This window comes from Onychostruthus taczanowskii, unplaced genomic scaffold (genome assembly GCF_017590055.1).
Source record: "Onychostruthus taczanowskii isolate IOZ18803 unplaced genomic scaffold, ASM1759005v1 scaffold11, whole genome shotgun sequence".
Classification (NCBI taxonomy): Eukaryota; Metazoa; Chordata; class Aves; order Passeriformes; family Passeridae; genus Onychostruthus; species Onychostruthus taczanowskii.
Window position 1 is genome coordinate 1,108,426 of NW_024497629.1, and position 15,327 is coordinate 1,123,752.

General features: G+C 38.7%; 1 protein-coding gene across 7 annotated transcripts in view; it reads left to right on the top strand.

The window, feature by feature from the left end:
• The window catches only part of ITSN2 (intersectin 2), an 80,399-nt gene that overhangs the window by 44,294 nt on the left and 20,778 nt on the right, over positions 1 to 15,327 (top strand). For 6 of the 7 annotated variants that reach the window (XM_041422117.1, XM_041422166.1, XM_041422132.1 and 3 more), the window contains 16 exons: positions 158 to 298; positions 1,103 to 1,190; positions 1,822 to 1,961; positions 2,838 to 2,918; positions 4,677 to 4,813; positions 5,966 to 6,411; positions 7,615 to 7,736; positions 9,457 to 9,632; positions 9,897 to 10,041; positions 10,438 to 10,643; positions 11,439 to 11,503; positions 12,175 to 12,341; positions 12,638 to 12,683; positions 12,873 to 12,994; positions 13,793 to 13,889; positions 14,696 to 14,887. In XM_041422117.1, coding sequence (XP_041278051.1) covers positions 158 to 298; positions 1,103 to 1,190; positions 1,822 to 1,961; positions 2,838 to 2,918; positions 4,677 to 4,813; positions 5,966 to 6,411; positions 7,615 to 7,736; positions 9,457 to 9,632; positions 9,897 to 10,041; positions 10,438 to 10,643; positions 11,439 to 11,503; positions 12,175 to 12,341; positions 12,638 to 12,683; positions 12,873 to 12,994; positions 13,793 to 13,889; positions 14,696 to 14,887 — 2,371 coding nt within the window. The remainder of the gene's footprint in view (positions 1 to 157; positions 299 to 1,102; positions 1,191 to 1,821; positions 1,962 to 2,837; positions 2,919 to 4,676; positions 4,814 to 5,965; positions 6,412 to 7,614; positions 7,737 to 9,456; positions 9,633 to 9,896; positions 10,042 to 10,437; positions 10,644 to 11,438; positions 11,504 to 12,174; positions 12,342 to 12,637; positions 12,684 to 12,872; positions 12,995 to 13,792; positions 13,890 to 14,695; positions 14,888 to 15,327) is intronic. The other variant, XM_041422149.1, reaches the window with a different exon arrangement.

Sequence of the window (15,327 nt, forward strand, 5' to 3'; positions counted from 1 at the left end):
TAATGGCCCACTAGGAGTTCCACTCTGTTTTGGATGATGAATCTAAAACAGGTATTTTGGGTTGTTTTAGAGAACCGGTTGTGAACTAACCTGCCCACAGGCTTAGCAAAGGGGTTTTTGCCACATGTGGTGTAATCTGTCTCTGCTTTCTTTCCAGACTGACAAACATCAGCAGATCTCAGGCAGGTTGCAGGATATTCGTAGCAAAAAGCAAATGCGAAAAACAGAGCTGGAGGCATTGGATAGGAAATATGACCAAGGAATCATGGAAGTCAAGCAATTACAGCAACAGCTGGAGGTGTGTAAATTTAAGCTTATGGGTTTTTTTTACCATATTCTGTGTTTCCCTAATGCTGTTGATAATGCATCTCCATAGGGAGGAATATGCAGTCAGTTGGATTGCAGTGGAGAGAGGAAGTAGGCAAGACTGTCAGCATTGCAGAGGCTTTTAGTTTTGTCTGTGGTATTAAACAAATGATTATATGTATTCAAATGAGCTGAGAGTTCAATAACAGTTGTGAAAACCTCAGCTATTCTTTTGTGGACTGATAGTAGAGACTTCTCTTTAATTTTGAATTCTTCTATGGCTCCAGACTCAGATTCTTTTGAGGAATGTTGTCCTCTGTTCAGACCAAGTTAGTGTTTAGGTTGAATTACCTTGCTGCTCTTTTATCTTTTTTTTTCTCTATTTCAGTAACAAGACATTAATTATTTCTAATCACTTGACTGCCATAACAATTATCCTCTGCCATATTTTTATGTGATGTTTCTGCTCATCAGGGAAACTTCTTCTCATGTTGTCACTTTTGTTTTATGTTCAGCTTGGGGCAGTCACCTTAAATGGTCTTGTGATAATATTTACACTTTTTGCATGTTTGTTAAATGTTTTTTCAGCTGTGTTAATGGTTTGTTGTCAAAAGCTTTCAATTGTAATATTATTTCTATTAAGAGTATAGAAATATTTTTTTCTTTATCCAGTAATAAGAGCTTGCATCCCTGATTCATTAACATGAGTTGAAGCTATGTTTGAAAAATCTCTCAGTTTTACTTAATGATTCATAAACAGTATTAAAAATTGTTATGTTCTCTTCAACATCTACAGGATTATCAGAATAAACTAATCTATTTGGTTCCTGAAAAGCAGTTGTTAAATGAAAGGATAAAAAATGCTGAACTTGAAAACACTCAGAGTAAGTGCCTGCACATGAGTTCTATTCTTGATTGCCTTGCTGTTTTCTCATCCCTTGTAATCAAGGCTGAAGGGTACAGAGGTGTTAATAACACCTTCACTTCTGCATCTGCCCAGTTTAGTGCCATTGTCTCATCTGCATTCCATGATCTCCTTCATTTTCCAAATAAGGGACAGACACATTTTGGCAAGAAAGTACAGATTTTGCTTGAAATTTTACTTATACAGGCTGTGTAGCTCACAGATACTATTACAATTTGTCCTTTTTTTGGTAGTCTAAACTCAGGGGAGTTCATTTATGTGAGGTTTACATTGGTCTTTATTTCAAATTACACTGGAAGTCACTATCTAGAGAAACTTGGTATGAATTGGTCTGATATTAAAAAACCCAACAACTTGCAAATTAATCTGTATGTATTGCATGTAATGCCTGTGTGCCTTAGTTCAGTGTTGGGGATATTTCTTCCTTGTGCTGTATATGAATAGAAAGGTAAATCAAGGAATTTTTGTGAGGAAGGAGGTTTGGATTGTGTATACAATGGAAAAATAGCAAACTATGTTTAAAAACTGGGGTAAAAAATTGAAAAAAACCCCAGGAACACTTGTAAAATTGCATGTCTTTCCTTATGCAGGTACAGGAGTCAATTCAGTGCACAAGAAATCCCAAGAAAAGGAAGAATTATGCCAAAGACTTAAGGAACAACTAGATGCCCTTGAGAAGGAAACTGCTTCCAAACTTGCTGAAATGGATGAATTTAACAGTCAGCTTAAGGTACTTGCATTATCTAAATATCCTTCACTGTATTTGTTTTCTTCATCCAGTCATAAAGATTGGTGTCACTTTCACCAGGCTTCCACCAACTTCAGTGTCAGACAAGAACTATCAAAAGTCTTGGAGTAAATAATACAATAAAAATGCAAACATATTGCTAATGTACTAAAATATGAGTCTCTTGCTAACTATTGCTTTGCATGACTCAACTATTGCTCACTCTCACCTTTTACCTTCTAGAACTCATTTTGATTTAGAATTAAAGTTTCTCAGGCCCTTGCACATTCTGTTCTTACAGTATGAGGTCATATTTGCTGCTATTTTTGAATTGTGTACTGAACACTTGACTTTTGTTGATAGACCTGTGTAGTTTCACAGTACACTGTGCAAGGTCTGGCAGCAGATTTGGGTACGAGCCTAAAAGTAGGTGTAGGCCACTTTTTAAAAATATTTGTTAATTTGTTGTAAGCTAAGAATTGTTGACCACTGGCTGTGAATTTTTGTTTCTCAGGCAACTCTTGGCCTGCCTAAAATCTCAGGCAGCTCTCACAGGGTAGCACACATCCATTTAACTTCATTTGCCAGCTTACTCCAAGTGGCACTAGTGGGAACTTTTTGCTTAAGTAATGGATTGATGCTGGGCCAGCACGAGGGCTCTGCACTCTCCAATAAAAAAAGGCCACATAAATTTGTAAATGTGTATGGAATTTGTTTTCTTTTTAGAAGTGGCTTCATGCAATGGGCATTTTCAGTTACTTGATTATTGCATGGCTTGCTGTGTTCAGTGGCTGCATCCACAGTTCAGTCTTCCCTAAAATATGTTTTTCAAAATACAGTGCAAAGATTAATTGGCTTTTTATCTACCTTATCTTACAGTGTGAGAATATGGATGATTCTGTTCTTCAGTGCCTTTTGTCTCTGCTAAGCTGTCTCAACAACCTCTTCCTCTTACTTAAGGTTATTTTCTAATCTTTGGCTTTTTTTCTTTTTTAATTATTTCGCAATTTCTCTCTGCTTACCCTTTCTGTTTGGATGTACAACTTCTATTAAATACATTTTCCCAAAAGAAAATCAGTAGGCTGCTTTTCTTTCTGCTAGCTTTTATATCCTCTTTAAGACTTAACGTACTTACCTGCTTAGAAATCCAAACTGCACGATACTGAGAGCAAAAAACTCACATTTAATTTTTTAATTTCTTAATGGACTGTTTTCTAAATTGTTTCACCCAAACATTTTTCTTGTTAGTTAAGGTAACATGAACCATAAAAGTGGTCTCAGATGGAAAGAGTGTCTTCTCCTACTTTTCCATCTCTTGCTCTGTACCTGTATCCATCCATCCTAAGCTGTGAGTCAGGTATTTGAGTTCTTGTCCAAGTTTAAAAGTCTAGAAGTAGCACCAGAGTGCAGAATATGGTATGGCAAACACAATGCTGTCAAACCTCCAGATTAACCCAGTACTAAAACATACTTGCTGTCTTTCAACACTACTTTTGTCTGCTGAGGTCAGAAGTACTTTCAGAATAATGTATGAGGAAAAAAAACCCAACAGAATTACCTAACTGAGCTTTTCATTTTGCTTTGCATGAGGGTTTTTCTGTCCTTAAAGAGATGAGAGTTTTTCTAATGTAAGTTCCCTTCCATAGTGTTCCTGAAATTCTTGACAAAATAAGAAGGAAAAATATTCCCATCTGAATATATTTGAGAAAAAATTGTAGTCATTTTCTTGATTTAGTGTGTTGCTACAGAGACTTCCAATGACACAGCATTTGTGTTATCTTGCCTTTGTCATATAAATTGCACCATATGTCTTAGGCAACATGATTCTTGCTAGAGGTGCATATAGTAGTGGGAATGATTAATTCTTAATTGCTTTATTTGTATTTATGTGATCAGATACAAAAAGTCAGGGTTTACCTCTTGCATTGCTCAATGTATATCAGCAGGATTTTCCTAAGAAAAAAGACTGAACTATCTTAGAGGTGTTTTGCCACAAGGCGAAGTACAGGCTAAAGTACGATTATTGTTGATTTTTTTTTTTGGTCTATAAATTAATTATTCAAAAGAGTCATGCTGATTTTTTGCTTGGAAAAAAAGATTGTTATCAGAGGGAGGTGGGATAGGAATTGAAGGATGTGTTCAAAAAGAAATATTAGAACTGAAAAGGTTACAAGTACAGAAAAAGTCCAGTCAGAGTTAGTGTCTTTAAGCTGTGGTTCCCACAGTGGTAAGACTGCTGGGTATATTTATGAAGTTTTTCTGGTTTAAACGTGGGGACTGATCACTCAGGAAGCATCGAGGGTGAGCACCCTACTGCAGGATACTTTCTCAGATTATGGTGCAGTGTTGGCTTTCAGCTGAAATCTGCCTCCTTATAGTTACTTAAAATACAATTCGCTGCCTTCAGTAATGTTGTGTTTCAACACTCAGCTCTGTATCTTCCCCTCTCCTCTGTTCTATTTGGCATTTCCAGCAGGTGTAGGACTGGAAGGGCTCTTTGAAAGCCCAAATTACATCACTGACTTTGCAAACCTGCCATCTCCTTTTATACTTTCAATGATTTGACCTTCTTTGCAGTGACCTCCAAGGACTATTAATAACTTAATACTATTTTGGCCATTTGTATTAAAACTTGGTTGAAAAAGCATTAAATGCCTGGATGCTTTTCTCAAAGATTGGCTTTATTCCCTTTTATGTATTCCGTTGTTCCCTCCCTAGGACCTGAGGGAAAGTTACAGCACACAGCAATTAGCCTTGGAGCAGCTCCACAGGATCAAACAAGACAAAATAAGAGAGGTACAAAAAAGAAGAGCTGAGCTGGCACAGAAGAAGCGACTGGAAGATGAGGCTGCAAGGTAGTCATGGCTGAGGGTGTCAGTGCTGCAATTCTTAGAACAAAATAATGCTGTTGTGGCTTTTAAGATGAGATCTATATTTTAATGTAAAAATGCATCCTATTGGTTGCCTTAAAGGAAGCATTTTATGTGGAGTACCACTCCTCCTGTAAGAGGGTTTGAATTTGACATTTTTCAATGATTTATACTTGATTTGACTAAAGAAGCAGAGCTAGTGACCTTGTAGTGTGGGTGATTCATGGGCTTTGCTCATCACGGCATTTTTCTGCCTGTGATGAAGTTTCATAACATTTTAAGTGACAGTCTAAGAGAGCCATGTGCCATATGTGTGGTGATAGCCTGTGAATTTTTTGGTTGGACACAGCTGTATGATGGAATAACAGCTTCACTGCACAGCTCCTACTGCATCCTGCCACGTGCTTGGAAACACTAAAATACCCATCAGAGGAGTGGATGTCCCACAAGGAATGGATGAAAAGGTCTCATCTAGACATTTTTAAGAAGATGACCCAAAGGGTTAGGTCCTTTCTCTTCAGAAGAAAGGTCTTGACAGCTGACATATTGTGTTGAATTGGATATAAACTTCTTTAGACAGCTGAGGCACAGGATAAATCTGAATAGTTGCAGAGAATACAGTCAGGTTTCCAGATCCTGGCTGCTGCAGTGTGGTCCTGGCAAGGATAAGCACATTGGATAGATTACAACTGCTGAAGGCAAAAATATCAAGCTGCCAAGATCAGTATGCAAAGGCTATTTTTATCTATGTACCTGAGTGAAATTAATCTCTTTGGAAGTCATTGTTTCCAGTCAGGATATTTGGATACTGCCTTGCTGGAGAGCTTAAATCCAGCTTGGTTCAATTATCAGATCAGTTCTTGCTCATCAGGATGCAGCTGGGCAGAAGTGCTTGTGAAGGCACTGCACAGGTGATGGACTAAAATTACTGAATTTTAATCAATTTGTTATTTTTATGTGGAACACTCTGGCACTCATGTTAAGCCATGGTCTGTGGCAGAGCTGATGACCCTGAGAGCAGAGTGATCAATGTCATAAACTCAGTTTTGCTGGCAAGTGTCACTGATTACTGTAGGAACACAATCTCATTCATTTTTATATGGATGTTCTCTTACCTCTCTCATTCCTTTCTTCCAGAAAGGCAAAACGGGAGAAGGAGAACCGATGGCAGGAGAATATCCGAAGGGAAGAGGAAGAGAAAAAGAAACGATTGGAGGAAGAACGAATGCAGGAAAAAGTCCAAGAAAAGCTGAAAGCTGAAGAAGCAGCTGCCATGATGAGAGAAAGGGAAAACAAACAACAGCTTCTTGCAGAGGAGGAGAAAAATAGACAAGGCACAGTCTCGAGGGAGGTGGAACAACAAAGGCAGAGGCAACTGGAAGAAGATAAAAGAAAGCAAGAACAAATAGCAAAAGAAGCTGAGGAGAGGCGCAAGCAGAATGAGGAGATGAAAAAGATAAAAGAAGCAACTAATTCTCAAGAGGTGGAGAAACACACTTCTAAAATAAACATAAATGAAAAGTTTGCAGATCTGTTGAAGCCAACAGAGGGGAAAAGTCTTAAGCCACCCTGGAAAAATGAAGGTAATCTCAAAATCGTTAGACTTTTGGACTTCTACTTTCCTGAGTGTTCCTTCACTCTTCAGGTGTACTATTATTGGTGTGATTCTATAGCAAACTTCTTGCCTAAGATACAATTAAAAAGAACCCAAACCAGCAGTGTTTCATCTCTCTGTCAGTTGTGAATGATCCTATAAACTTAAGTTACTTCTGTCAGTTTTCAGCACCTATGACTCTCATGACAGATCTTCCAGTGATCATGGTCAACAAATAGCAGTTGCTGGAAACAGTAATATTTGAGGTTTTTCCTAGGGCTTGCACTTTCTTTCATTAAAATAGAATGCTAATATGGAGGGGGTTTGTTCATTGATGAGAGATGGGCAGGTAAGGTTCAGAAAAGTGATTTCGTAATAGTGAAATATAGTTTCTTTTGGCATTATTCAATGCATCAGATGAAAAAAACCAAAAAACTGAATGACTAGGCCTAACTAGCTGTGGGACTTGGAAAAATAGTGCTTTAACAATATCTTCATTAAAGGCACATTTAATTTCATCCTTCATTAGTTCTTGTCAGTTTTTATTAGCCACTTTTCTGACTGAGTTCAGCAAGGATCAAACTAGAACAGGGCTGGAAGATATTTGCACACCTCAGCTAAACCTTGTAAAACATTCCCTGTTTGCAGCATCAGTCACTGACATGGAGAACGGAGATGCAAAGAAAATAGAAATTGTGAGATTTTTCTATTATAGGTTTCTAAATAAAATCTTCACAACATGCTGCTGAACACTCATTGTTGCAACAGTGGGATCTTTTCAACTTGAAACATTATAGTGGTGTTAAATGAGGCTTTGTTAAGGCACTGGCTTAGCCAGAGCAGCGTGGCAAGGAAAGAGGAGAAGATAAAAATGTCATTTTTAATGAAGTCTTGCAGAAGGTGTCCCTGCTCATGGCAGGGGGCTGGAATGAGATGACCTTTAAGGTCCCTTCCAGCCCAACCCACTCTGTGTTTTTGTGATTTTTTCACTGCAGAAGTCAATGCATTTTGTTGTCTCAGTTACATTTCCATGATTGGTGTGTTAAACTGATGCCCTGGTGGTCTCCTCTGGTACCTGCACTGTGACTGGGGCAAGAACTGATATTCCTACCAGTTGCTTAGAGTGATGGGGCTCCAACTGAATGCTTGTCTCAGCTGTGTCAGAGTGGTAACTGGTTTTCTTACCTTCCAGGCAAGGCAACTGGTGCTGCAGAGTCGAGGAATTCCATTGCCTTGGTAAATTACAGAGCTTTGTATCCATTTGAGGCAAGGAACCATGATGAGATGAGCTTTAATACTGGAGATGTAATTCAGGTAAGATTGACTATTCACATTTAACTTGCAAAAATTAACCCTTTTCTCTAGCCTTGAGATGCACAAAGTCTTAAGGGTCAAAAGCATTGTGCTGATGTATTGTAAGGTTTATTCAAAATTTAAACTGTATTGCTGCTTTATGTTTTTTCAAACAGGTGAAATTAGGATTAGTTCAGCCAAAATATTTCTCTGAATTTTACACTTCCTATATATGTTGATAATCTCTTTAAATATAAGAACAGTGAATGCTAAACATAAACTTTCTAAAAGTAGTAGATCAGAAACAATGTGGTTGTTGTAGCTCATTGCACATGTGCAAGTTGGCTTCTGAGTGTTTGCTTGAAATGTGAGCACAGTTAATAGACACATGAATTATTCATTGATGGCACTTGAATTAAAATCAAATTAGTTATATAACAAGTAGATGTGAGAGGTTCTTTTGAATCTTAATGCTGTTTCCAGTATATTCTTTCCAGACATTTTTGCCTCTCTGAGCAACTTGGTCTAGTGTCCCTGCCCCTGGCAGAGGGGGTGGAACCAGGTGATCTTTAAGATCTCCTTCAACCTAAACCATCCTGTGAATCTGTGATTCTCTTTCTGAGTGTTTTTTATCAATCCCCCCTGAGGCAGACACTTTGAGTAATTTATTCTGTGTCCATTTATTGCAGCATTTCTCAGAATTTGCTGTCTGTAGTATTACAGCAGGACTATAAGATTGGTAATGCCTTGTGGCTTCTCAGTTGAATTCTGTGTTATTTAATGTATATTAGTTATTAGCACTTGTTTGAAAATCTTTGCCTGCAGGTGAATGTATGAAAACTGGTTTACAACTGTGGTAATACAGTTTCTAATGTATAAGTATGTGTGGTTGCTCCTCATTCAGACTGTAAGTAGTACAAGTAGGTGATAAGGAAGAATTTGTGAAGCAACGTGGTACAAAATATTAAAACACTTGACTAAATTAGCTTTCAGTTTGACAGTGTTAAAGCATTTATTTGCATTTTCATACCAGTGAGCCATGGAAGAGGGAACAAGAGAAGTAGGTTTTGCTTTGACTTCACTCTCAGCTGTAATTGTATCATTTGACTGCTGATAACTGATTTCAGAAATAGGATAACAGCTGCCTCCTCCTCCTCCTCTGGCATCCCAAACCCCAGCTAAGCTAACCAGCTGATAGTGTTTGATGGGCTGCTAATTTTTAGCCAATTTTCACTAACTGGCTAATTTGCAGCATAATGGAAGCTTCAGGATTGCTGTGAATGTTTAAGGATGCTCTATACTTAATCACATATTAAATAACAGAATTTTTGGATGTGTTTTGGAAGCAGTCAGCTGACAGAGTTAATAATATCTGTGAGCAGAACAGCAGCAGTTGTTTCCTGCCCTGCTGGGCTCACCAGCCCCTTCCTCTCAGCTGCACATTCAGCAGAATCCAGCACAATGCACTGGCATTTCTGGCAGGACAGTGGCTCAGAGGCACTGCATGACCCCCATGTGCACGTCTGGGGCCTGTCTGAAGCAGGGTCTGTCTGTGCCTGTGTCTGAAACCAGTGCAGCTGCATCCTCACAGGGCAAAATCAGCTCAGCTCTGCCAGGGCAGATCCTGGTGTGGGCACTGCCCCTGCTGGGGTCACAGAGCCAGCAGGTGCTGACACACCAGGTCCCTGCTTGTTTCATGCTGCTAATTCTCTTTCCTTTGTATTTCTCCTCCTGTCCATAGGTTGATGAAAAAACTGTGGGAGAGCCTGGTTGGCTTTATGGGAGTTTTCAAGGACATTTTGGTTGGTTTCCGTGCAATTATGTAGAAAAAATACCAGAAGGAGAAAAAGCTTTATCTCCTAAGAAAGCCTTACTTCCTCCTACAGTATCTTTATCTACTACCTCAGCTGCTTCAGAGTGAGTTGTTATGTTTGTGTTTAAATTGCTTTTTCTAAATTTAGCTGGCACATAATGTGCTGTATAGTTTTGCTTGGTTTTTAAAATACAAAGGCAGAATACTTACTAAAGAACCTTCTTAAAAGGAAAATTTAAGTATTTGATAGTCTGCTTTCATTGTGTAGAATATCAGTTTTATAGATGTTGAAAAAAAAGTTCTCTGCTTGAGGTACTTTCTAAATAAAAGTTCTAATTTGATAAATATGCCTTGTGTTCAATTTGCAGACCACTTTCACCAAGTAAATCTGCAGAAGAATCTGAGTACCAAAACATCCCCTTTTCCAGCCTGAATGTTAACACAGCCTGGCAGCAGAAATCAGCTTTTACTCGTACTGTGTCCCCTGGATCTGTTTCACCCGTTCATGGACAGGTACCTTGTGCAGAACTTGATGTATTTCAGATTCATCTTAATGAAAATGATTTAAAGTAAAACCAGAACACCACACAGCTTTGCTAGTGCTGGGTGCACTGAACAGCCTGGAGGATCAAGAAGCTCATCTGAATATTCTACTAGTGTGAATTGATATATTTCCAGGGACTACTCAGCAAGAACACTCATCTTTCATAATTCTAAAATAATTTGCACCTACAATTAGACACAAAAGATATTTCTGACAAACTGAGTTGCGTGCATGCATTGCTGTAAACAAAGTTATTCAGCCATCACTTAGGAATGAAGTTGCTTAACCTTCAATAAAGGATACACCAGTGTTTGTTTTTAACAGCTGGGGCAGTGTGATAAACCAGCATCACTTCTGTCTTACAGGGGCAGCCTGTAGAGAACCTAAAAGCACAAGCACTTTGTTCTTGGACTGCAAAAAAAGATAACCACTTGAATTTTTCAAAGAATGACATCATCACTGTCCTGGAGCAGCAGGAGAACTGGTGGTTTGGGGAGGTACATGGAGGAAGGGGTTGGTTTCCAAAGTCCTATGTCAAGCTCTTACCTGGGAGTGAAACCAAGAAAGAGGAGTAAGTGTGACTTTTGTTGTTGTTTTATTCAGCAGTTTGCAAAAAGCAGTGGTTTAGAGTGCAAAATTCTTGCTGTGCTTTAGTGTGCAGAACATAAATGCCATTTAGAATTTACACTGTGTCATGTTAGGCTTTTATTATTTCATTCTGGCAAGCCAAGTAATGTTGGGCTCACTGCTGTGTAACTATAGACAGCCTTGCTATGCTGAGTGCTGTGAAACATCAGTGGTGTTTGATTATACATCAAGTGCCAGACTTCTTGTTCATTACCAGGTGTCCTCTCTTGCAGTGCAGTTGCATTCTGCCTCTAAAGGTGCCAATTTTTAAGTGACCCAAAACTAACTGTAAGCTCTGCACAGAGCAGCAGTGTGTTTTTCTTCACTAGAAAAGATTATTATGCCTGTTCTAATGCTCCAGGGTAACTATTCAGGTAAAGTCTGGTTACTGCTGGGATGGCTGCACCACTGTGTGTAAATTGTTCTGTTCGTGCATTGTGCTAAGACTTCTTAGAAATTCTTTAGAATAAGAGAATTTAGTCAAAATCTTTAATTTACTCCTTTTGAATAACATAATTTGTGAATTTATCTCTTCCCTTTTACCACATGGTATTTTTTTAAAGTGGTGTGCTCTTGGGTGCCATAAATATATTAAATATCATTAAAACTTGACACTGTTTGATAGTCAGGGATCAGCTCTGATATAACCAAAGTGATCTTTATCTCATGTGAATTGTGAGATTTGCTCTTGATCAGTCTCTTGGTAACACAAAGCTTTTTTTTTCCTTTTTTTCTGCAGACCAGAAGCTATTTATGCAGCTGTAAACAAAAGGCCTTATACCCAGAATTACACAGCAGGAGAGGGTAAGAGAGCCTGAAAAATGCCAACTAATGCTACAGTCTGGTTCTGCTTAAGGGCTTGTGAATATAGTTCAGTTTGTGAGGAGGTTCTGAGCAGCACTTTGAGTGCTTGTCCAAGACACACAGTGCAAATGTTCAGCTGTTCATACAAAAGTTCTAAAATAAGAACTTAAGGTTGTAAGTAATTCAGGTTGAACATAGGCCTAGGTTCTCTTATTAACACTTCTGCTCAAGCATGAATATATTTCTAAAAACCCATAAGGAGAGTTCTCTTCCTGCTATTCTCTATTGTGTTACGCTGTTCTGTAAAGACATGAGAAAAAATTTTTAATCTCCTGAATGTGGCTCATTCTCTTCCAGTCAGTAAGGAGTATAGAAAACAAGTGTTACTGGAGAAAAATTTCTAGTGTATCTCCATGCGTTCTCCATTATATTTTAATTGCAGCTGTGTTTTTTCATTACAAAGTTGTGTACCTGTAAGCGTAACTGTGAGGGCAGTCAAGCAGGTGGACAGGTCAGCTCACAGACTTGTGGAGGTGTGATCCCTGTTATGAACACACAGTTACCAACCCTGTTGTGCACACACTGGAGAATGCTGGTACCCCTTTATGTGCATCTGGGGCTCCTTTGTGCCCCTCTGAAGCTCTGCTCTCCCCTGTGTGCTCCTTGCACAGAGTACGTTGCCCTCTATCCATACTCGAGCTCTGAGCCCGGTGACCTGACGTTCATGGAAGGTGAGGAGATCCTGGTGACCCAGAAGGAAGGGGAGTGGTGGACCGGGAGCATCGATAACAGGACTGGAATCTTCCCCTCCAATTACGTCAGACCAAAAGATCCAGACGTGAGTTCAGAGCCTGAAAATTAACAACTCTCAATGTATTTTCTCTCCATTTCATTCTGTTGGCACCCAGCTCTTACACAGGGATTTTGAGCAGAGGTTAATATGCTTGATAGAAAAGAAAATCCTTAGTAGCTTGAGTGCTAAATCAGAGCTGTAGCCAGTGTCACAGTGCCTCTCTCTCTGTACAGATGCTGTTTTGTTAAATATGGATATAAAGTTAAAATCTCCATGTGCTTTAGTGTAAACTGTACTGGTTGTATTGTTTATTAAAGGTGGTTGTTGTTCTGTCTTTGTAGGCTTCTAGCTATGCTGGCAAAACTGGAACAATAAATAAGAAACCCGGTAAGTGTGTGATAACCTTTTAACATGTAAGGCTGTTTCTTAGGTAACGCTGAGCATTTTGGTTCATAGCAGTGTTTGGTGGCTGGTGTTCTTAGCTTAGCTGCAAGTTGTGTTCCAGGCTATTTCTGTGGTTCCAGCTCTTACTGCAGTGAAAAAATAACAAATGCAATTTTACTGTTTTCTTTCCAGAAATCGCTCAGGTTACTACTGCCTATGCTGCATCAGGAACTGAACAGCTCAGTCTTGCTCCAGGACAGCTGATACTTATTCTGAAGAAAAATGCCAGTGGATGGTGGCAAGGAGAGTTGCAGGTAAGTGATTCAAGGAGGAATAATTGTGAATTCCTGAATGGCAAGGAGGTGCTCTCAGGTTTAATTAAAAAAACCAACTAAGTATGGAGTTACATAAAAGCTGGTCAGAAAGTTATCCTGTGTAAACCAAAGGGGAAGAAAAGCTGTATGGTGGATTTTTTTTTTTGTTTGTTAGATTGGTTGGTTGGCTTTTTAAAACTTTGGGTTGCTGGGGGTTTTATGGTTTTTTTAGAGTCAATTTTCTTGGTCACATAAAATAGTAAAACTGTCGATTAACAGACGGGAGGAGGAAGAGACAAGTTGACAGTTACTTAATTGGTTAGGATTTAATTGGTGAAACATTAAACTGTGAAGTTATTCTAATGAAAGAACAGGTGGGTTTGGAAGCTGGAGTTGGAAGCTTCTGTAATGCAGAAGTGCTGTTCCCACTTCTCTCCTTTCCCCACCTAGATTTAAGAAGAATGTCCTGTTAAAGTGCCCTTGACCTCTTTAGAAACTCTGGATATGATGCATAGGTGGAATATTCATAGAACAAATTTTCAGCCCTACATTTGAGTTGTACTCTGAAATCTCACTTAAAAAATTCGTATTAACATATTAGGGTGCAGCTTTATCTGAATTGTGTTGTTTTGTGCTTTAAGCAGATTTTTATCTTTTAAGATTCATTTATTAGCTGTTTAGAAGCCTGACTTCTTGTCTTTTGTTGGCAAAACTCTGTGACATATTTTTTGCAATTTTTTCTATTCTGTGGACTATTCAGTTTTTCAGTTGTGTAATAACCATTATAAACATTTACAGGCAAGAGGGAAAAAGAGACAGAAGGGATGGTTTCCTGCCAGCCACGTGAAGCTGCTGGGTCCAAGCAGTGAAAGAACCACATCAGCTGCTCCCTCAGGTGAAAAAAAAGAGACTTTGTATTTCATTTAGAATTTTATGTAACTATTTCAAATGTTCATGTATCTGTGAAGGTCAGGCATCCATCTTCTGGGCTTTTTAATTTTGATGGTTGTTCTGAAGAGCCATACTCTTCTCTTTCAGAAACTCCATGTTTCCAAGTGCTAGCAAAAAATTTTAGAGCTAGCAAACATTGGCAAACCATGTGGAATTACATGCTCCTTACAAAGAGAGAGACTAAGCAAATTTTCAGGTTATTTCTAGGTTTTTTCCATTTGAATGGTTGAGTACAAATTAGGTTATTTCACAGAAAATGAGCTTTTTTGCTTCTGTGTGCTTAAATTATGCTGTTCTCCACAGCTATGAGTTGCTTATACAACAATTTCCTGGGTTTTACTGGACAAAACTTCCCTGTGACTAAAGCAGCAACTCATGATTAGCTAATGCACGTTTCCTCTTCCTCCGCCACATTTTCCCCACAAGTGTCTGCAGTAAGATAATCAAACTCACTCTCTTTTCAGCCAGTAAAAGAAGATGGATACTTGATTACATTGTAAAGTGTTTGGAAGGCAGTAGGTGTAATCCATTCATTATCAAAGTTCACAGATATATAAAGTGGAAGTAAGAATTACTGGCTGGCTCCATTTTAAAGAAGTAAAAGAAAAGGGAAGACAATTCTGTATCAAGATAAAATCATGTGGCATTTTTCTCATGCAACAGTGTGTTGCTTCTTTCCTGTGGTTTTGTAAAACACTGAGAAAACAGTTTTAATCCTGGTATAACTCCATTCTGCTCTTTCCTTCCCAGTGTGCCAGGTGATAGCCATGTACGATTACACGGCAAACAATGAGGACGAGCTCACTTTCTCCAAGGGGCAGCTGATTAATGTGCTGAACAAAGATGATGCTGACTGGTGGCAAGGAGAAATCAATGGTGTGACAGGTCTCTTCCCCTCAAACTATGTGAAGATGACCACAGATTCTGATCCAAGTCAGCAGTGTAAGCAACCTCTGTTTTTGATTGATTTTTGTTACTTCGTTTCAAAGGTGCATTGCTGTTTTTCTTCTTTGTGTTTGGAATTTGGAGTTCCAGGCATTAGCTGAGTTGATTAGTACTTCAAGTACTCTTTCTTTAAATACTTTATTATAGTACAAGGTACTTTAAACCCTCTTCTAGTTAACCTACAAACAACCAGAACATTGCCAACCAGCCAGTGTAGGGATAGCAAGAGTGCTGTAGGATGAGCTAAAAATACTGGGTTGGGTAGGAGTTCTCCTTCCAACAAGATTCTGATAATTAGCATGGACTGGGAAGCAGTGCAGGCACACTGCAATTACAGAACTTACTCAAGTTTTGTAAAATAAGGAAAAGTGCTGTAGTAATTTTAACACATGTGTCAGGTAAGTAAAAATACCCATTAAAAGGATAGGAAAAGGATA